Source organism: Hakea prostrata, chromosome 5 (genome assembly GCF_041222555.1).
Source record: "Hakea prostrata isolate BN-2017 chromosome 5, UWA_Hpros_2, whole genome shotgun sequence".
Taxonomy (NCBI): domain Eukaryota; kingdom Viridiplantae; phylum Streptophyta; class Magnoliopsida; order Proteales; family Proteaceae; genus Hakea; species Hakea prostrata.
In genome coordinates this window covers 53,455,285-53,478,109 of record NC_142604.1, presented here as the reverse complement: position 1 = coordinate 53,478,109, position 22,825 = coordinate 53,455,285, and the positions used below count along the sequence as shown (strand labels likewise).

Sequence of the window (22,825 nt, the reverse complement as noted above, 5' to 3'; positions counted from 1 at the left end):
GTTTTTTAACTGTTTATATCCAGTTTGTAACTTTCTTGAAATATTGTGTTTATCTCAGCGTCCAGCTCTGATACCATATCATGCCACGGAATTGCGATTGGTTGATGGCGAGGGTAGATGGGAGCTACGTTCAATTAAACATTAACTCAATTTTTTGGCTTGCAAATACGAGCTTCTCAGTACAGATTGGCTCTGTTGCCTGTGTGGCCCAAGCAGGGTTTGCCTTCTGTGGTATGAACTTATTGATCAAGCATCAAGAGGAAGAAACTATAGTAATAGATGCCATCAAAGTATGTGCCACTGTGGTGCCAAAGGCAGAAGCCTGTGAGATGCAGTGAAAATGAAACAGGTACATAATTTCATGGCGGATGCGGCATGTAAAATGCCAGTAGGTGTTTGTAACATATAGCAGTATTCATGTACAGGCAAATGCAGGTTTATCGATAAAATCGGGATGTATGAGTTTAATAGCCATCCCTGGAATAAAATGGAAAAGGCTGCAGCAGTCACCATCGTCAGTCACAACTCACAACTGATTTGTTTTAAGTTAGTAATGTAAAGAAGTCAAGATCAAGGTATATTCATTGCCAATTTTTTTTCCTACAAAGAAACGATGTCTTTCCTCCTTCCTGTTTTTCTGGTGAAGATCATATCAGGACATTTATTCAATGTTGATGACCCCAAAATCATTTGCAAATGTTTGTAGCAAATTAGATTGTTGTTGTTACATGGTACCATATGATGAATAATGATGTTCATTGAAATGCATTCTAGATTTATCCAATGGATTTGATTTGGATGCTGCACAACTATGGCAGTTCGTTGACTCTTTCTGAGTACATGACAGGGACTGAGCCATCTAATGAGCCATGATATTCTACTGAATTTAACTGCAAAGCCCTTTCTGAAGAGCCCTCAAAGCCTTTTCTGTTGAATGACTTTTAACTGCTTTCGATTGGAATGAGCTAGTTTGTTTAGTTTCATTATTGAAAATTCATGAAATAACTTTGTTCCTCAATTAGAAAATTATAGACTGCTCCATTGCCAGAGTAACAGGTGAATTAGTTGTTTGCTGGTGTATCAAGCTCACTTATTTACTGGTTCAGGATTTTCTTGTCTTACAATGTACAACATCAGGTGAACCACCTAGGTACCTAGTTGGGTCATTCAAAGAACACTGAAATAGGGTTTATTATATGGTTAGATCCTCTCTCTCTTTTTTCAGGGACATCCCAAGATATATGGGGGAAAAATGTAGTAACCCCCGCATAGGATAATCAAAACTAGGTTGAAAAAATTGATTGTTATAGTGGTGAACATTATTTGGTCAACAAAAATTATTTTACAGCCACTAGTAAGGGTGTCACTATGTCAGTTTCGAGTCCAGTTTGATCTCATTGAGGATAGTGTATGTACTATCTCACCCATCATCGCCATAAAATTAGGGGGCTCACGTTGTTAGCTTTTAGTGAGGGTTCCATATATTATATATGGTGGAAAGGGTGAGGGGTCTTAAGGGGCGGTGATCCCAATTTTCATTTCTGGAGAAGATCTGACATTGATTACATAGCTGAATCGGTTCAATTTTTCAGTTTGGTTTTTAGATTGAGAAATCATTAGTTTGAACCAGATGAAAAATAAGAATAAACAATTGCTTAAATACGCTCATATTGTTGGAAAAGTAAAAGGGTAGGCTTTTACTATAATTAATTGAAATGAGTTGGATAACATTTTTTTTCGATTGGGTTGCCGACCATTTTCGGAACCCGGCAATTAGTTAATCATAGACATATTTTAGTTAACGATCATACAACAGGTGTCCCAATAAGAGGTTAGAGTTCGAATCTCCTCAGGGCTGAGGGATGACAAAGCTTAGCTACCTAATACTAATGATTAATCCCTTATGAAGAATTATCAAAACCCTGAGGAGTGGTTCAATGGGCAAAAGATCAACGTGCGCAGTAAAATGTCCGAATGAACTTCATGTCCCAAAAATTTTTTTTACTCTTCACTCAATTGAAACCTTGAATGGGTTTGATTTCATGGTCTAGATTGTTCAATTTCGGTATAGTTTATATCTTGTCCCAAACCAAAACCTATTGACATCTATGCGTTCTCGCAAGATTTAAAGTATTGGTATCGAGTATTGTATCGGCTAGGTGATTTTAAGAGAAGTATCATCCTGGGAGTGTATCGAAGTTTGTAAAATTCACCTAAACTAATGTATTTTAGTGTAATTCAATGCAGAGATGTATTGTATCGGTTTGGTCAAATATGAATACGTATTGGCTAGTATCATGAGATATTTTAAGCCTTGCGTTCAGGACCTGCAGGTCTTTGACCTCCCCACATGGTCGATGGGGGTTAAGCTCAAAAATCGGAAAACATTTAATGAAATCGGTCAATTTTGCCATACACCATATTAAATTGGACCAATCGTCAGCATTAAAATGAATCTAATAAAGACGATTTCAGCTATAGAGAGTGACAACAGGTCAATTTTGGTCGGTTCTAAGCCTCACTCGCCTATGGCACAAGATTGAAACCCACAATTTATGTAATCAGTCTGGAAAAGAAGATTAAAGTTAATTAATAATCTATAGATTGATCATCAGGCTTAGTTAATCCATCAGAATTCCTTTTCGTTAGGAGAAAATGATGTGCTCTCTTGATGTTTCTCAAAACCACACAAAGGATTATTCACATCCAAATATTAACAAAATGATTTAGAAGTAGAGGTCCCATGTACGTCTTACTCTTGTTGTGTTAAGAGAGTACATTGTTCTCCCCTAATGCGAAGCCACTGGGCGGAGCCAGGATTGAACATGGAGGGGGGCCGAATGTATGTGGGCCAATGTGGGACCCCTTGTAGGTCCCATCTCAGTATATATTATTATATTTTAATGTACAGTCTACATTAAAAATTAGGTAAATTAATAGAAAATTAGTGAGTGTGAGAGAGATAAATGAATAATTTGAGAAAGAGAGTGAATACCTGATGTGGAGAAGATTTAGGAAAATTCCAAAGTTTGCTAACTACTTCAATATTTTGTGAGACGTGTGAGGAAAAAAAATAGGAATAAAAGAGGAGATTCATGAGAGAATAAATAGAAATGAAAATAGGAGATAATATATAAGGAGATATTCATGGATTTAGTTTTTAAGTTAGTTTTTAATTAGAATTTAACCTTTTATTCCTTAAAACTAGGGATTGAATGATAACCATTAGATAGAGATTATAAATGACATTTGTACCCATCATCTTTATCATAAATATTTATTTTTAATTTTTGGAGGGGGCCAAGTAGTGGTATTTTACATTTAAAGATAGAGAAATAAAGAAAAAAAACAAGGATATTTACAATTTCAAAATATCCGGGGGGCCATGGCCCCCTCCGGTCCCAACATGGCTCCCACCTGATGGGTAATCGCCGCTGCGTCGGTATGAAGGGATCAGGAGCAAAGCTAAGATTGAATGTTGGGGGGCCGAATATACGGGCCAATGCGAAACCCACTGTGAGTCCCATCTTAGAATATTTTATTATATTCTAACGTGGGAGTAAAAATGTAGGTAAATTAATAGGACTAAAATATAGATAACACAATTATAAATAAATTATAAATTAAAATAAAGTAAGGAGTAAAATTGTGGGAGAAAAACTTTAAAAAATCATGAAAGAATGTTGGGGTAATTGTATTACAAATTCTTCAAACACACAAAAATGAAATTGCAATACAATTGAGATATGAAAATCTTTAGCCAATCCGGAGAGCTTGAAGTTGCAACCAACGACACGACCACCGCCCCGATCAATGAAGTTGAATCACACCTTGAGTGTTGTCTTTAAGGTAGTTGATGCACCCTACTACCAAGGGTTCTTCGCACCACCACCTCCAAGATAAAGCAACCTCCAACTAGAAGATGAGGTAGTTCTTCTAGTCCCTTCAAGGAGCCAAAAGCTAGAGCACAACACTTAGACAAATTCAAAAAAAGAATAACTTTGTAACACAAATAATGTGAGAGTGAGGAGTGTTTCAATTGCACACCACATTCAAGAAAATATTGGGTTTATATAGGCCCAAACCTCACCTTACACCCTTTAGGATTCTTAAGGCAATGAATTGGATTTAATCCATTCAATAACCTCAACCCCACTCATGGTAATGGCCAGCCATGAATGGTCATGAAGTTGAAATGAAAAATGATGGTAAGAGTTAGAATTGAAGTAAATTCCACCCTTCAAGTAACCCCACCACACCACCATGATCAAAACCATTAAGACCCATGATCAATTTCATGAAGAGTCTCATAACCAAGGTCATGAAGGGCCTCCTTTACTCATGATGCTTCATTGTCACCCTTACCTCATGGGTCCCACACACTAACAAAATAATTAAATAAAAGAAATGCAAAAACTAATTTTGAAACTTAATATATAGATAATATAGATTTTAATAAAAAAACCTAACAAAGAAAAAGGTGAAAAAGAAATTGGAGGAGAAATTATAGGAAAAAAGATTAATTTGAAGTTTATTAACTAAATATGGGATAAACACTCAATTTATCATAAATTAATTTTTTTAAAAAATCAATGATTATGATTAGACATAATAATATTAATGGCAAAAATTTAAACATCCAACTAACAAAAATAAAAATTTAAATTGCTATTAGTAGGAATGTAAACTTTATGAGAAAGTTTAGGGATTCAAAAATAAAATCAGTGATTATGATTAGATCTAATAAAATCAATGGCTGAATTCTAATGAGATTTAAATTGCTTTTAGTAAAATAAAAAATTTAGGAAAAAAAAAACAATCGAAAAAAATAATTATTATGCTTTATGAAAAGAATACTAGCAAAATCATAAGTGTGAGAGAGAGAGTGAATACCTGAAAACTGTGGAGAAGATTTAGGAAGATTTCAATGTTTGTTAACTATTTCAATAGTTTGTGAGACTTGTGAGAAAAAAAAATAGGAATAAAGAGAAGATTCATAAGAGAATAAATAGGAATGAAAATATGATAGAATATATAAGAAAAAATTCATTAGAATTTAACATTTTATTTCTTAAAACTAAGGATTTAATGATAACCATTAGATAATGATTAAAAATAACATTTGTCCCCATTATCTTTATCTTAAATTTTTATTTTTAATTTTTAAAGAGGTTAGGAGAAAAAAAACGAAAGAACAAAGCTAAAGAGTGATAGTATAAAAATCCTCTAAAAATCAGGGTGAACCTGAATGCTGCCCATGTATTGTCCATGGTTGAGGTCAAATTTCTTTAATGCACAGTACAGAAGTTCAACCCCTAAAAACGATGGGAAAAGGAGGGAAAAAGAGAGAAAATACCGTACGAGAAAAGATAAACTTGAAAATGATGGAAAAAATAGTATATTTCCATCTAGATCAGCTGGAGTTTTTTTTCCCTTCCCCAACTCTTCCATCTTCTGTTCTTCAATTTTTTTCTAGCAAAAACAGTCTTTCAACCATCACTACCTATAATAAAAACATAAAAACAAGTGCAAGTCTCCAAAGTCCTCAAGAGTCAAGAGTCAAGAGTCCTTTTTGGTGAAAAAGTCCTGAAGAGTCTGAAGCCAAGACATCAACTAATTGGGTGATATCAAACCAAGAGTACTTGGCCTCCTCTGTCAATCCTGTAACTCTCTCCTCTCTCCTCTCAACCAAGATCCAGAAAACAACCCAATTTGTCGAATAACCCATAAATAAATCCATCAATTAGAAAGCAAAAAAGGAAAGGAGAAAGCCTAGTAAATACAGCAAAAAATTTCTAAATTATCCACTCTTCATCTTTACAGCTTTTACTGTTTGTTTCACACTACAATCGGATCTGGAGAAGGCAAAAAAAAAAAAAAAAAACAAGTAAAATTAACAAGTAAAATTGGAAAGAAACCTCAATTGATCTCTGCTTATCTTTATCTCTGTGTGCTTCCTTCCCTGGTTCACTGCAATAGGGGACTTGTTTTCTCACCCAAACCATTACCTTCTTCTTCACAATCACCAAACCCTTCTTCATCACCACAATCATAAACCGAACCCACTAGACCCAATTGATCTTCCAAGTACCTGTGCAAAAGCCTTCCTTCTCTCACCTCGATGGGTAATCCTGCTCTACCTTCTTCACACCTGCGCAGCCCAGACCCATCTTCTTCCTCGCACTGATCGTTGCAAGTCTTCTTATCTTCTCCATGTCGCCCTCTACAAAATCTCAAGCAATGTTCGGCAAAACAGAACAAGGGGAAAGCGAGACACAGCAAAGGAAACAGAAGAGGTGAGCAGAGAACAAGAAAGATGAAGCGTCTCCGGCGAGTTCGCGGCCAACCCAATAGCATTCTCATCACCATCATCAGATTTACCGGCGTGTTCTTCTGCAAAATCTCATCTTGGCTCGGATTACGCGATAGTTTTCCTCTTGCTTTCCAGCAGCAGCACCACCTCCACCATCGTGAACCCTCCTGTCTTTCTTTCTCCCACATGGACCTTTATTGTTGTTTGATACTTGAATCTGAACAAAAAATAAATTATTATCTTAATGCAAATAAAATAGTATTGGTAGGTTTAAGTATTTAAGATCACATGGGAATGGAAAAGAGATGTGAATCTCCGTTTTTTTTTTTTTTTTTTTAAGTTTGGTAAAGTTTATGAGAAGAGGTGTTACTACTTACCAGTCACCTGATGCTTTCTTTTTTTTTGTAAAAGGGCAATGGATTTGAGAATTTTTATTCCTTAAAACTAGGATTTAATGATAACCATTAGATAATGATTAAGAATAACATTTTTATCCATCATCTTTATCTTAAATTTTTAGAGGAGGCCATCCCATTTAAAATTAGAGAAATAAGAGAAAAAAACAATGATATTTAAAATTTTAAAAATCCGAGGGGCCATGGCTCTCCTAAGGATCCATGAATTTCCCCCTATATTTTCTCTCATCGTTCTTATTTATTCTCTTATGAATTTCCTCTTTCATTCATATTTTTTCTCTTTTTTTTTTCATACATCTCATAAAATATTGTAGTTAACAGACTTTCGAATTTTGCCTAAATCTTCTCCACATCAGATATTTACTTTCTCTTTCTCAAATTATTCCTTTCTCTCTCATACACTCACGATTTTTCTATTAGTTTACCTAATTTTTACTGTGGACCCCACATTAGAATATAATAATATATTTTGAGATGGGACTCACAATGGGTCCCGCATTGGTCCACGTATATTCGCCCCCCAATATTCAATCCTGGCTCAGCCCCTGTTGGTAATGTAGCCTACATTTTTCAAAAAAAAAATAATTTTTTTTTTAATTATAGGCCCCATATATTTGTGTTTATAAAGCCGTCGAAGGAGCACAAAAAATGACACTCTAAATTTGAAGTATAGAGATCACTTTGGGCGTGTTTGGTTACCTGGAGATTTCAAAGAGTCATAATTCATAAAATTAACTGTTTGGTTAACCTGAACTATGGTTCGAAAAGTTCATCAAGGTGATTTTGTTAATGTGCAAATGTTTAGCGCTTTTTTATAGTATGAGATGAAATCTCATACCCATAAATTTACAGATTCACATTTTTAGTATAAAAAAATGAATCCTTAAATTTCATAAATCCACGGATTCACACAAACAAATGGGTTTAAATTTCCCATTTATGAATCCAGAGATTTGAAATTTCTGGATTCATGTAACCAAATAGGAAAATTTATGTATTGTTTTATACTGGTGATGTTGTGGAGATGTTTTAACACAATGGTGACAACCTCCTATGTAAAATTAATTAGTCCAAGAAGGTCATGGGTAGGAACCTCTGTCTCTACCACATCTTTCTCTCCTCCCCAGGCTTGTGGGCCTCCCATCGCTATGACTAGTTGATGAGGACCAAAAATATTGGTGATGCATAATGACTCAATTAGTCATCAATTTTGATGTCATAATAGTACATTAAATTAATTTGAGGTAAAACATTTATCAATCGTTTTTTATTTTTTACTTTTTTTGTGCAACCAATCATCAATCCTCTATTTTTAAAGGAAATGAAGAGCAAATTTATTTGTTGTGATTGGTCCATAGGATATTGATAAGGAGAGATAGTGTTGTATTATTTTTAATATAATAAAATAATAAACGTTTCATTTAAATTGGATTTATAAGTGCGGAAACTTTCCTTTGTTTATTTTAGGAAAGTGTTTGTTATATAGTCCCACATTGGAAACCGAGATGTCGGAATCCAAGTTAATTAATAGGTACTGCCTATTAACTTTGATTTATTATCATAAGACACGCCTGCATGTGCAGTGTACGAGCGAGGACGGTGTACCTTCCAAGCGAGCTCGCGCACGCGTGGCATGGGTGTACCTTCCGGCGCTTCACATCGCACTGTAATTCCCTTCCCCTAGCTAGATCAATTTGAACCGTCTATTTTGATCAAGTGCCATGTTAGGGCGATTGAAGTAGATCCATAAATGTTATCTAATTTAAAATAAATTTGAATTTTATTTAAACACACCCATCAATTTGAATTTTGGCATTTGAACTCCTTTGTTGGGTAACCTTTAGATTACTTAAATGCCTAGTAGAGGCACCTCAATGCGGAATGCAGGTTTCTAGGAAGGGAATTACAAAGATGTGAATCCACCTTCCTCAAGCTCCAGCAAGGAAGTTAAAAACACGCGTTTTTTCTGTTTAGGCGCTTTTGGCTATGCACGATTTGCAAAACTCGAGAAAGATCAACTTTGAGTTTGGGTTTCTTTGTATCCTAGGAGACGGTTCACTAATACCTCATAGCACCTTTCGTAGTAGGTCCATAAATGTTTTTTGATGGCATAATAACGTGCACCGTTAGATCTTGCATACATTATCTCGAGCTCCTAACTGCTCATAGTTTCAACGTTGGCTCCTTTAGTGTTCCTAAGTATAGTTTATAAACCATTGTATTTGGTGTGTTTCATGGCGTCTACTTATGTTGAGGCACCTCAATGCTTATAAATACCCTCTAGTTTCTCAACCCACACTTGCCTTTTTGCAAAATATCAAGTTACCCACTATTAGTTTTTGACCTTTTGATTGTTATCTTTTCAAATATAAATTGTGAACAGACCAAAATACCCTTCATACACATGAATTACCAAAATGGCCTCTCTCACTCAATGGGTGAGAGGCATTCTCCCTTATTCCTCCTAGCACCTTCCATGAGGGGCCCCATCATCACCGGTAACCTGATGATCGACATACCCCCTCACGTGCTAGAAGCTTCACTTCAGCTTTGTTATCTCGTGCTCCTAATTACACCAAAGTTATGTCATGTTAGAGGCTCCTTTAGTGTTCTAGAGCCTCAAATAGTTGCTATGAATCATTGTATGTGGTGTGTCCTTCATGGCGTGCTTTTAAAATTATTGTTGCGCAAGAAGGAGGATTGCATTGGGTGGGCCCAATCCTAAGGGAAAATATCTTTCCTATTTGGGCCATCAAATTCGCCTTTGTTGCAAAATATCAAGTTACCCAAGCCTTAGTTTTTGACCTTTTCGATTGTTATCTTGATTCAAGATGTAGGATCACTGTGAACAAACCAAAATACCCTTCAGTGCACTTGAATCACCAAGACCATGTTCCCCCTCTTCTACTCGTAATGTTATTGAGGCATCTCCCTTATTCTTCCTACATCTCAAATTTGGAGATCCACCATCATTTCTAGAACCACCACATCCCCTCCCCTGCTGACAACCACCCTCTCCCTACCGGAAAAGAGCAAACGAGGCCTTTGCTACTCGCTTCTTGATCTTTGAAATCTAGATGCTGCAAAGTTTTCTTGCTCTTTGTCTAAAGGTAAATTCAGTTTTTAACCAAAAAGCTACTCATATATTTGCTTGAAGCCTCATCCTAGTTCTTGTTTTCCAATCCAAGCTTCTAAGGAGATTCACACCCAAACCAGTAGTACCAGTAGTGTCGAGGATGATTATAACAAGGAATCCTTAGGATTTTCACTCAACAGTAGGATTTTGCATCCATGGCCTAAATGGTCAATCTCATGGACAATCTTTAGGGTACATTGTGTGTGGTATTCAAGGTAGAGCTTCTGGGTTATGGAAATATACCAAAGGAGTTCATAGTTGCAGCAAACGCATGTTTATCCTTTGGACCTTATTGGGTTGGTTTTCTTACCTAAAAACATAACATAACATAACTACCGGAATTTCTACGTATCCGCCGATACAAAGCTCATTTGATCTTTTTTGGTAGGGAGAGGGGGTGATAGTTGTCGGCGGTGTTCTTGGCGGGGGAGGGGGTGTGGTGGTTGCCCGCGGTGAGGGGTTCCGATCAGCTATAGGAAGAAGATGGGTGATGATCCCTTTACCCATTTGTACACATTGAGTGAGAGGGCATTTTGGTAATTTTTGTATGTGAGGGCATTTTGGTAATTCTTATATGGGCTTCTGCTAGCCTCACTGGTTTGGTTCTTGAAGCTTAGAAATTTTGTGCTTTTGCACTAAAAGACCTTGGGCCTCTTTCATATTTTCTAGGCATTAAATTAGGTTGGGTCAATGCCCGTGGGCCGTGGCCCATTGGGCCATGACGGTTCATGGTCAAAATGGAAATAAAAGCTAGGGTTCTCGAACAAGAGAAACCCTAGAGAATCGCCGAAATAGGGTATGAGCCGAAACAGAAGAAAACTGATATATAATTATGAACTGATGTAAGGTGCACGACTTGCAACCCTAGAATCGCCTCCCTCTTGTGTTTCTGCTGCGGAGTGAAGTGAGGACGGAAAAATGCCTGCAGGTCATGGTTTGAGATCTAGAACAAGAGATCTGTTCGCTCGTCCCTTCAGGAAGAAGGGTTACATCGCTTTGACGACCTACCTGAGAACATTCAGGATTGGTGACTATGTTGATATCAAGGTTAATGGAGCCATTCACAAGGGTATGCCTCACAAGTTCTACCATGGCCGCACTGGTAAGGTCTGGAACGTCACCAAACGAGCCATCGGTGTCGAAGTTAATAAGCAGGTGTCTCTTCTTCTCACATTTGAAGTTGCAGATTTTATTAGATCTAATTAGAACCCTTTTGAATTCGACTCTAGATTTCATTGCTTTGCCTGTTATGCTAATGTTTCAGGTGCGAAACAAGATTCTGAAGAAGCGTATTCATGTTCGTGTGGAGCATGTGCAGCCTTCGAGGTGCACTGAGGATTTCCGACTAAGGAAGATCAAGAACGATCAACTGAAGGCAGAGGCTAAATCCAGAGGTGAGGTGATCAGTACCAAGAGACAGCCAGAAGGTCCTAAACCAGGTTTCATGGTTGAAGGTGCCACCTTGGAGACCGTGACTCCTATTCCCTATGATGTTGTTAATGATCTTAAGGGAGGTTATTAGGTGAGCAGTTCATTTTGTGGTGTTCTGTTTCTGCTGGAATTTAGATTCTTGAGATGAGTTTTCTTGAGATTACATTTTGTTTATTTTGGGTCTTTAAAGAATATGTAGTGTTTTTAGCTATGAACTCTGGATACAATATCCCAATTGAAGTTGTTTTTGTCAGACCATATATTATTATCTCAATTGTAGGTGGATTTTGTTCCTTTCTATTATGGCTCTGTTGAATTTTCCTCAGCCACTCTTTTATCTGTTTTATCTGAATTTCCATCTCAGTTTGTGTGTATGAGGAACATAAGCATGTAGGCGAATTACTTAATAGCAGTAATAGTCTATTGATTGATTAGCACCAGTTGAACAGGTGGGTCTTCATCTCATCTATTATGGCCTTGTTGAATGTTCATGCTATTGGTGTCCCTTATTTCAAACTGGGGATTCTATATATATATTCGGGATTGGGGATGGAAGCTATTATATATACCACCAGGAGCAATTGGTAATGGTTATCCAAAAAATTGCATTTCGTTCCACTACCCCTGATGTCTTTGTTAAGTTCACATTTGGTGACTAGAATTGCATTCTTTTTCACTACCACCAAGGAGAATCACCTCTTCACTTAGTATGCATTTGGCTAAGAATGGTGTTCTTCTGTACAATCGCTCTTTAATGTTCTTGCCAAAAGATGGTCTGAGCAGAGTTTTGGTTGTTTGATAAATATAATTTTTGAAGTGGGGATTTTATATATATTGGGGATTGGGGATGGAAACATTATATATACCATCAGGGAGAGTCAAATCCTGACCATTTCACTAAGTTTGCATTTGGTAATGGTCTTTCAAAAAATTGCATTCTTTTCCACTTCCACCGGGGAGACCTCTTCATTAAGTTCACATTTGGTAACTATGAACTGCATTTGTTATCACTACCACCAAGGAGAATCGATTCCTGATCTTTTCACTTAGTATGCATTTGGCTAAGAATGGTGTTCTTCTGTACAACCGCTCTTTAATGTACCCGTCAAAAGATGGTTTGAGCAGAGTTTTGGTTGTTTGGTAAATTTTTTTGTTGTAGTTTGTTGGCACATAGTTCTTCTTGGAAAACAATTGATGTTTTCCAGGATTTTATCTGTGCATAAAAGAAAACAGTAGCATAGCATGCTCTGTTGAGGCACTTCACTTGGCATTTTGTCGAATGCATTGATGGGGACCTGCTCAAATGCTATTGACTGACATTCTTATAATTCTTTTTTTTACCTACCTGAAATGTTAAGAGTTTTCCAGGACCTGGTCTTAACCCTAGATGAGTCGAATTGAATAAACTGACTTAAATCAAGCTTTGTTTATGAGCCGAACAAATCCCATGGAATTCGTACTGAATGCTTACTGGGAAGCCAAAGTCGCCCAAGTCTGAATTGTACGAGGAACGTATCTTTTGGGCAAGGATATTTTTGCTCACTTCAATTGTTCGATAGTTTTAAGTGATTTTTGTTCGTGTTTGTGTGGATGTCTTTGACATGCTAAAAAAATTGGCACATGGGAGTAATTTAATCCAGCGGTTGACAATTGAAGTAAATAAACTAACAACAATAAGCCTTATTTTAACTAAATGGGGTCAGTTATTTGGATTGTGGCTTTTAGGGTTCTTGCATTCCAATCAGTTCTGCTTGAAGTCATGTTAGATACTAGCTTTACATATTTTTTCTCACTGTTTCTCTTTAAGTTATCTTAGGTTTATTCAAGCTATTCTAGTTCTTTCAATTTGGGGTTTTTTAATTTGATTCCCCTAATGATTGAACTTGAATCACAAACAACTCAATATGTAATATTCGATCCCACTTTTTAGAAAATGGTTCTTAGAACTATCTTTATCTCATTTTGAAGAGAACAATATGGATCTCTCTAGTCTAAACTCTATATATAGTCACTGTAACAATTTTTCTCACTAAATGCATTTTTTTTATTATGCAAAAAAAAAATATCACAAGTAAGAAATATTAAATTAAAAAATATTTCCAAGTGATATTTACTGATGCATGAAGTTTCTAAAATCACAAAATGTACCCAAATTTGAGGGTAAACCCTCGATGCTTTGTTGAATTCGATGTACCCAAATTTGAGGGTAAACCCTCGATGCTTTGTTGAATTCGATGAAGGCAGCGAACTAAGCAAAAAGAATTAGGAATTAGAAAAATATCCACCATATTCAAACAGTACTCATATTGTGTATAATTTTATTTATGGTAGCCATATATCTACTTTATGTTGGACTAAGAGAGTTCGGAGAAAAGAGATTTTCTTCTATATCTTATTTTTCAGTCTCTCCAATATTAGACTTCAAGAGTGGAATCAAGATTGGAAGAGATGAAGAGCTTACGTAAATGATGAAGATGGGATATGTTCACTAGACATGATGATGAAGGAATAGAGATTAAGGTTAGGGTTTTCTTGACTCAACGTAGCTGTGCTATCCATACAAGCACTAACGAGATCCCCACCACAACCGTCGTGTGTCTTTTCTCTTTCACTATTAGTGTTTCTTGATACTTGTGTCTCTGAACCCAAAAAAATTCATCTTAGATGCAACTAAAATACTTGAAAAAAAAAAAAAGCATTTGTAGGTCAAAATATTTAATACAATCACATTGGAATCGAAAATATATGTAAATCTTCTTTTGTTCGAAGATTGGTAAAGTTTGTGAGGAAAGGTGCAACCATCTTAATAATGGACCCAACCATAGCTATTGCTACTTGCTAGTTACTAGTCACCCGATGCTTCGGAAGCCAATGGATTTGAAGTAGTCGGTAAACTCTATGTATTGTTTCACAGTAATACATTATGATTTTGTTTAGGGTGAGTGTTACTTACCTCTCCTCTTAATCAATCAAATAGTACTTAGACTCTCTTTTAGTTGGATAATAATATCACTTACCTCTCTTCTCAAACACTTCTTCTTTGTTAGTTTTTTTAGATAAGTTCAATTTTTACTGTTACATATATTTTTAAAACGCTAAAGTAACTGAAGACATGTTTTAATTAAAATTTTAAATTATTTTCAATTAATTTTATTGTTAAAACCCCAAAATACTCTTATATTATATAATTTAAATATCTTTCTTAAATAGAGAATTAAATTAAATTAAAATTTAAAAAAAAAAAAAGAAGAAAGGGAAATGGTGCCTCATCTTCTTCAATCTTATGTTCTTTAAGAAAACAGAATCCTTGTTCTTGATAGTTTGAGGGGCAAAACAATCCGATCAGAATTGTATCCTTCGTGCTTTCCAGATGACTGAACAAAAATTATCGCTCCAAAACTTTGCTAATCAAGATTCAAGAGGGAAAAATTGTAGCTAACAATAAGATTTACATATAAAAGATTAAACACCTGTCACATGAGAAGCAAAATGAAAATTTGTTCAAAAATGCAATAATGTTGATTTTAACAATTCCAGTTGCATATCCTATACGTCCTCTGAGTCCTTTTATTCCAATACTCTATCGATGTATATCAATCAATCATGGCACCTGCAACAAAAGGGAAGTGCATCTCTCCATCTTGGTTGGCCTTGCGTTTCTGAATCCACCCTTCTTTGGAAAAGCATGAGTAACATCTCCCTTAAGAATAGCTTCCAGCCATTTTCCAGCAGCTGAAAGGTTTGGAACCACCAAATCAGCTTTGACAGCCACATCTAGAGTTTCTTGACTCCTTGCAGGGGAAGACCTGATAACGGTGAGGAAAACCAGATGTTGAAGCTACTAATGGAGGATAGAGAATACCCTTAATACAAGGAAGAAAAAGATATCGTGATGGTAAGTCCATTATCCCTTGCATCATAGGTGTTGTTGCGTCTTGAGATCCTAATTGCTATAGTTCCGCAGCATCACAAAGAACATTTGGGAGGAATAGCCATTCTAGAACAATCATTTGATTTGGTTCATTCTTTGATTGTTCAGCTCCTGAAAGAGAAAACAATGAGACTTTTGCTTCCCAACAAGGGAAGAAGGGGTGCAACATCTTATGCTCTAGGCTATATACAACTTCATTTGTTTTAGTTGGTCGTTGGATTGTGATCCAAAGAACTTGAGCGCCACCAACACTTCTTTGAAGAAATGCTAGCTCCATCAACAATAATGGTTCAACTGAAAGACAGAGTTCATGGAAAAACCAGGGATTCTGAATGCTTCTGATGGGAGAAGCTACATGAACCCAATTGCCTAAATCTACGGGTATTCTTAGTATTTTCAGGTTTTAATGATAAAAGTAAAGTAAAATATGTTTTCTATCAATGGTAGTTTGGGTTTTTTAAAAATATTTACGTATTGATTCAACTATGTTAACAAAAGGATCTATGTATTTATATCAAATTTTCTTTTAATTTTACTAAGGAAAAAAAATCTTCTTTTGATTAACCTGCGGTCCTGACGGGTTACTATATACTAATGTTCATAATATGAGGGTAGAGTTCAAATATCTTGAGGCCAGAAATTAAAGCCCGTCATGTTTTCATTATATATGAAAAATTATTCTGAGGATGCAGTCGAGATGCGCATAAGTTGGCCAAATGAATCTTAGGTCCAAAAATTTTCTTTTAGTAAAGTGTAACATAATTTATTTTTGGGTTAAAAATTAGTAGTATCATAATTGTACTTTCGATTTGGGGTAAAACATTTATCAATACTCTATCTTTAAGGAAAATCAATAGTAAACTATTTGCTATGATTGGTCTATGGAGCGATAATGTATTAGTATCATTTTGGTTTTGCAAGTGATCGATATTCAATTTAATATGATGTCCTAAAACTAGAAATATATAGTTAACAAATGGGAGATTCAAATACTAGGTTCAAATTGGAATTGGTAATACTGTTGGAGGTCAAAGCTTGAAGATGTTAGTTAAGTAGATCATTAAAACTGATGATTTCAATAAGAAAATCCTTTTATAATAAAAAATTTACTTGCTTTAGGGACCTTAATTTCATAAATATTATTTATAATACATTTATTGTTTTAGAGTAACTAAATGTTAATGAAGTGGCATCAAATGCATGACAACATGAAGGGAAAAGGGATGCTTTGGGGGGAGGGGGGGGGGGGGGGGGGGGGGGGGGGGGGGGGGGGCGGGGGGGGGGGGGGGGCCTTTTTTTTTTTTTTGGGGGGGGGGGGGGGGGGGGTGTTTCGGGGGGGGGGGGGGCCCCCCGCCAACCCGCGGGGGGGGGGGGGGGGCCGGGCCATCAGGGGCCCCCCCGCGGGGGCCCCGGGACCGCGGATGCAAGTTTGTAAAATGGGTGCAGGCTCTATCATGGTGACTTTCACTTTGTGAGAGTAGAGATAGAGATAGTACTTGCCTCTCAATTCCTAATTTAAGTGAAATTACTAAGTTTAGTCATATTCCAAATGATGAAAAATCATCATCTAAAGATGAATACAATAATTAATCTGCAAATTAGTACACATGATTAATTAGAGAATGATCTATTTACAAATTCAATAGAACTCCTTATGCAATTGAAAAATTATATGACACTGTACTTTTTAACAATTCAAGTATGAAACTTTAGGAACATAGATAATTAATACCAAAGCCATGTTCCTTATGAGTCTAAATTATACAACCCACAAGTATAAATCAATTTTTTTTTAATTTTTATAAATAAATAGTTATAACATAACTACCAAATATTATTATTTATATATGAAAATAAATTTTCATAGAACAATTTAAAAGGAATAATTTGTCACATCCACCCAGCCAGTACCCTTTTGGAATACCCGAGTATGTGATCCACAGCCCCGAATATCAAGTTTAAGAACGATCATATCCATTTAGCACAATAATATAATCAAAAGCAAGTACAAATCATTGTATTCAAGTATTTTACTAATCAAAGTCAAGAAAGATCTTAGAGGGATCACAAAAGAATATCAAGATGCGGAATAACACGATACCAAATAAAAAGGCAACTGTAGAGTATAGCGGAAATATACCCCACAACATACGCGGAAGGTAGATCGAAATCTCAAGCACAACTCTAAGTTAATACAAGTAAAACAAAAGCCTAGAAGAATCAAGAGAATCAAATCAACATCTAGCACACAATCCCGTCGGCAAATGAGACGATGCCAACTACCATCAGTAAAAGCCATCAACTTATTCAAAATCTGAGTATTGGCCACCTCGTTGTTCATTACCTTGTCCAAGGACTCCTGGAGCTGCATCATATAAGGAAGGGTCCTCCGTACCGTAGCATGGGTTCTCTTCCGATCCTACAAAGTCATCTAAAAACAAGTCCCTCGAAGGGTAAGCTCAAACGAACTTAGCAAGTATATCCAAACACAATAAGCATCTTCACATGCATTCATAGGCAAACATATATGCAATGATATGAAACAATATATGTAAGTATGCTTCTAACTCTATGTATGTATGTTGGTCTCTATAGTAGATACGAATTAAGTTTGAACACCAGTTATTGGGTAAAGTCTATTGGGTTCTCCGCAGTTATTGGGTAAAGTCTTGTCAATTCGTGGTTTGGGGTATAAGTCATCACTCTCTCACATCACCATTTGGTATGAGATTTGGCGTGTGTCAATGAAAATCCTAGCCCAGTGCAAGGTCATATGGTCTCGTACTACATATGGTCCGGATATCTCCCCTCATGCCTAGTGCCCTTTTGGCTCAATACCTTTCCACCTATGAATGGAATCCTCAACGGGAGGCATCTGTTGGACCCCATCCCTAAACCCAGTGGTCATTCACATATAATATACAGGACGCTCTCCATGTCCTCTCACGGATTGGTTACCGGTCTTGAGCCACCCAGGAGCCCTTATATATTATATGCAACATTACCTCTCTATGATAATAGTGGGCCTGTTCGACATCCAAGACCTCAGCCACTAACATCACGGGTTAACCGGCTTCAATACCCCTACCGGAAGAGTAGTAGTACTCATAAGGATTTCCTAGCCCAACACTTCTAAACAAATCCTAGGTATGTCAACAAGTAGTTAGGGAAAGAGTCAAAGGGCATCATAGGAAAGAATCCCATATCACTTCCATTAATGTCCAAAGACAGAAACGCCAATAGGGCATTCCCCATTCCACAACCACAACCTAGGCATTCACATCACATCATGATTCCATACAATCACATTCATATTCATATCATAGTCCAAATCACATTCACAATACTATATCATAAATTCCAATACGTAATTAACAATATGAATACACTATTGTAGTTGCAGAAGTATCATGATGTAAAGAAAATAACACATCAGTAGCTAGGTCATGCATTCATGTCATAATACAATAATAAATGTAAGTAGGCATATTGTGAGTTGGAATATTCACATCGTAATCCGAATAGGAAATCTTCATTTGAGAGATGGGAGACCAAGACCAAAGTTAGCAAATAACCCTTAATTCGAATTGAAGATAGTCCAAAGATCAATTAACCTAACCAGAGCTAGGTAAATCACCATCATTTCCTCTCTCTAGTTGATATGTGAAATTGAATCTGTTGTCTGCTGTACAGGAGAATGGAAGACGGCATATCCATCTCCTACTACTATAAAGCCACTGTCACCCAGGTTAATCGCGTGTAGGCCCTGGTCTGAGAGTGCTATGATGCATGTAGTTGATGACCCTTTGGATTTTGTGCTCATGTGAGCCTTCTCCAGAACCCTTGTAGGGTTAATGGAACATTTTGGCTCTTCCCATATAGCAATAACTGAATTAGACATGAATTCCCTTGCATATTCCCCTACATCAACACCAAGTTCTACCCGCCCACTTACACCATCTGCCACACCTATGGCTTGCTCACCCACACAAATAAAGTGAGCATCCTCCCCACCAATTTCTTCCTTATCAGGATGTGGTAGATAACATGATCCTGAAAGCAGCTTTAAGGTTCTATCACCTAGAACATTCTGATCAAATGAAACTGCAGAGCTTGGATGTTGTCTTGGGGAGCTAAGCCATCAAATGATAACTCAGAAGCAGCCCCAACAGAGAAACACACAGAAAATGAACTATACAATTAACTTCAAGATAGGGATTGAAGAAGAAGAAGACGAGGTAGAAGATAAGAACCAAAGAAAGCCGATACAGAGAAGGAGAATATAAGGGAAATGAGAGATTGGTTTTCTGATATCTCCTTGCTTTACATGCGTAGCCTTTTTATAAGGATCCACCACTACAATGAAATGCTTAATAAAATAATCCCCACTACACTAATACCCACTACAATGAAATGCTTAATAAAATAACACCCACTACAATAATACCTACTGCAATGAAATGCTTAATAAAATAACAGTCTAACACTACTGCCATCTGGGTTTCTCTATCTCTTCTCTCCCACTACGCACAATTCAATTAATCCCCCCACTTGAACTATTATCTCCTCCCTCTCTCTCTCTCTCTCTCTTCTCTCCCACTACGCACAATTCAATTAATCCCCCCACTTGAACTATTATCTCCTCCCTCTCTCTCTCTCTCTCTCTCTCTCTCTCTCTCTCTCTCTCTCCTCTCTCTCTCTCTTAACTTCTCCACTCACCTCTACGCACAACCATTTCTCCACTCACTTCTATCTCTCTCTCTTCCTTAAACTAAGCTTTTCTCCACTTGCATGGGGTCCACATCCAATTCTTCAATCGGATGGCCCACAGTTGACGCCGACTCGAGGTCCGAGTCTTTCGGACTTACAGTAAAATAGAGTTTCGGGTCAAATTCAGGGGTTAGGTTGGGGCTGAATTTCACACAATGTGTTTAGATTTATAATTTGATTACGTACTAATACTATGATTGATATCTCCCGACTATTGGTGAACACTACTATAAGTGACATTCTCAATTTTAATGTATTTATTTATTTTTTATTTACAAAAAGGCTGCAAAATGTCTATGAGAATTAATTAACAATATGTTCACAAAAGTCAACACTTGTTTTAGTAGATTGGATCTCAAGCGTCAAATCTTTTTTTCTCACCTCTCACTTTATTTTATGCCTTTTGGTAGTAAGTTTTACATTACCAACTACTGCCTATAAAATACTACAATGTTTCCTACATTTTTTTTTTAAAAAAAATGAACTTCAATGAGCATAAGGACATCAATAGAGATTTCAATAAATCTTTTTGAAGGCTCAAAAAATCTAGAAATGAATAAGGAAGCCATAGAAGATTGATAATCTCTATCTTTGACCTTCAAAAAATCTCAAACAGTAAAAACAAAAAATAACCAAAGAGATAGGGTTAAAGACAAAAAATAATACATTAAAAATGGAAAGTTCTTAATAGGTAATTGACGTGAGTCAGAACAAAATGTAGAAAAAGAAGAAAGAGAGTGACAATGAGAAATCTTCTTAAAGTATGATACTACTAGAGGAAAGAGAAGATAGGGGGAAAATGGTAGGAGATAAGGTAAGTCAGAAGTCCTTTAATGAGAATGAAGAAAATAATTGATTTATATAAATTAAGTGAGAAAAGAATTCAATGGTTATGATTAAATCTAATAAAACCAATTGTTGAATTCCAAATGTCTTGCCAACGTATTGATAAAGACGTCTTACTACCATCTTCCTTTTTTTCATAAACACCAACTTAGATTCTTTTGAATTTAATTACTATTGAATCAAATAATAGATTATCACGTTAGAAATGACAAGTGTTCTCTCAAGCAAGTGACACATGCATATGCTATGCTCTAAATGATATATATACCATTTTAAAAAAAATGGTAATAACATAAAAGGGAACAAATACAAATAAGTTCTTTGTTAGTATATATAGATATGTGTAAACTCAAGGAGTGGCTCAGTTGGCAAAAGACCAACACTTCCATGTAGGAGGTTGAACTTCAATTCCCTTCAGGGCTAAAGGCAAAGCCTCACCTTATATTTAAATTATATGTAACAACTACCCCTTTGAGGAGTAGTGTAAGTGCACATAAGCTGGCTTAAATAAACATCAGTTAAAAAAAAAAAGTATTTGCGTTTATACCATGCCTCTAATGTGATTAGATACATTCAATGCAATGATTAAACCATATGGGTGTCTAATCTAAACACTAATCATAAATTATGACTATCACTTAAGAACACAATGATCAACAATCTCATATTATATGTGATAGCACATAATATCAACTTATTAAAATGAATATTTATTTACTAAAATTATTGGATGAAACTGAATTTGATGGACATACAATTATAACATCTTTTGCTTGGTTTAATTGCACAAAAAAATAATAATATAAATATTATTTTTCTTCGCTCATAGTGAAAAATCATGGACAAATTTAATATCATCATCTCTTCATAAGATTTAAAATACTCTTCATTAATGCATTGAGTCCACAAGGGAAAAAGTTAAAATAAAAATGAGGTGATTTATAGTTAGTAACAATGTATTTAGAAAGTAATTTTTGTTAAAGTCATTAAAGTGATTCATCAAGCATGTGAAAATGATTGTTTTTTGTCAAGTCATCAAATGTGAATATTTACATTTGTCATCATTAAACCTATTTTTGTCTACAAATTTTAAAAAAGCAAATGGTGCTTGTTTCAATATGAGCTTTCTTAATTTGAGGTTTATTTCTTCTTTTTCTCTTAACAATTGGGTCTAGACTAGGAGTAATGTTAGGATGGACTAAAACTTAAATTGGGTCCATCCCAACCTAAATATAAAGGTGTCAAATTTGCTATGGTAATTTAGTATATGGTATGAGTTCGATATACAATATTTCAATATGATATTCAATATATATCAATGGTACAATGTCTAAAACTGAAACCGTATCCTAGCTACCGAATTTGAAAAAACGGTTTCGGTACATACCATGCTAAATTTGCAACTGTGCAGTATAAACGGCGAGGTTCAGTGCAGTGAAAAGGTATGGGTAGACAATTAACACCCTTACATACCCTACTTTATCTTAATCATTTCTCCATATATACATATATCTATTCGGCATTTCATATAACACAATATTAAATGTGAAGTTTCTTCAACAAGGTACTTAGATGAAAAAATACTACATATCTCAATAGGATTCTTGTCTTTATAGGAAAAAAAATTTCTTACATTCAAGTTCTTGTATTAAAAAAATAGGGATATAATAAGTGTCCTTATCTTCTATTTAAGTGGGATTGTCTATTTTGTTCTTCATCATTTATTTACACCCATCCGAACACAATTGTAGCATTTGATGAAGAAATTCATTTATCACTATGGCTTAAAAAAGCTTGGCTTTTGAATGAATAAAACATGTTTTTGAGTTTGTTGCAGCCAAATCTGACATCTTCGAGTAAGCCACACTCAACGTTATTTTGATGATAGGTTGACTAAACACAAAAGAAGGCTAATGCAGGTCAACTAGTTGCCTTTGAAAGTCAAGTCAGATTCAAGAACAATACTACTCTAGGAAGGGGCT

At 35.8% G+C, this 22,825-nt stretch overlaps 4 protein-coding genes across 5 annotated transcripts in view; 2 read left to right on the top strand and 2 right to left on the bottom strand.

The window, feature by feature from the left end:
- LOC149016531 (ABC transporter D family member 1-like) overlaps positions 1–880 on the top strand; it is a 50,004-nt gene extending 49,124 nt beyond the window's left edge. Inside the window, exons 28-29 of one of the 2 annotated variants that reach the window (XR_016173344.1) lie at positions 59–349; positions 426–880. Coding sequence is in view for 1 of the 2 variants with exons in the window: in XM_089154649.1 (XP_089010775.1) it covers positions 59–145 (87 nt within the window). In the remaining variant the exon portion in view is untranslated. Of the gene's footprint in view, positions 1–58 lie in introns of both variants that reach the window. The other variant, XM_089154649.1, reaches the window with a different exon arrangement.
- Positions 881–5,634: 4,754 nt separating this feature from the next.
- Positions 5,635–6,467, bottom strand: LOC149016530 (uncharacterized). The gene has a single exon (XM_089154648.1). The coding sequence runs from the start codon at positions 6,370–6,372 to the stop codon at positions 5,968–5,970; it is 405 nt and encodes a 134-aa protein (XP_089010774.1). The 5' UTR covers positions 6,373–6,467; the 3' UTR covers positions 5,635–5,967.
- A 4,302-nt stretch (positions 6,468–10,769) lies between these two features.
- Positions 10,770–11,876, top strand: LOC149016529 (large ribosomal subunit protein eL21z/eL21y-like). The gene is made up of 2 exons (XM_089154647.1): positions 10,770–11,020; positions 11,130–11,876. Exons 1-2 carry the CDS (start codon positions 10,784–10,786, stop codon positions 11,385–11,387), a joined length of 495 nt encoding a protein of 164 aa, XP_089010773.1. The 5' UTR covers positions 10,770–10,783; the 3' UTR covers positions 11,388–11,876.
- Positions 11,877–14,700: 2,824 nt separating this feature from the next.
- LOC149016528 (putative protein phosphatase 2C 55) lies at positions 14,701–19,962 on the bottom strand. Its single transcript, XM_089156777.1, has 4 exons — positions 19,947–19,962; positions 18,919–19,280; positions 14,907–15,134; positions 14,701–14,766 (listed from the first exon to the last, which is right to left on the bottom strand). Exons 1-4 carry the CDS (start codon positions 19,960–19,962, stop codon positions 14,701–14,703), a joined length of 672 nt encoding a protein of 223 aa, XP_089012903.1.
- Positions 19,963–22,825: the final 2,863 nt, after the last annotated feature.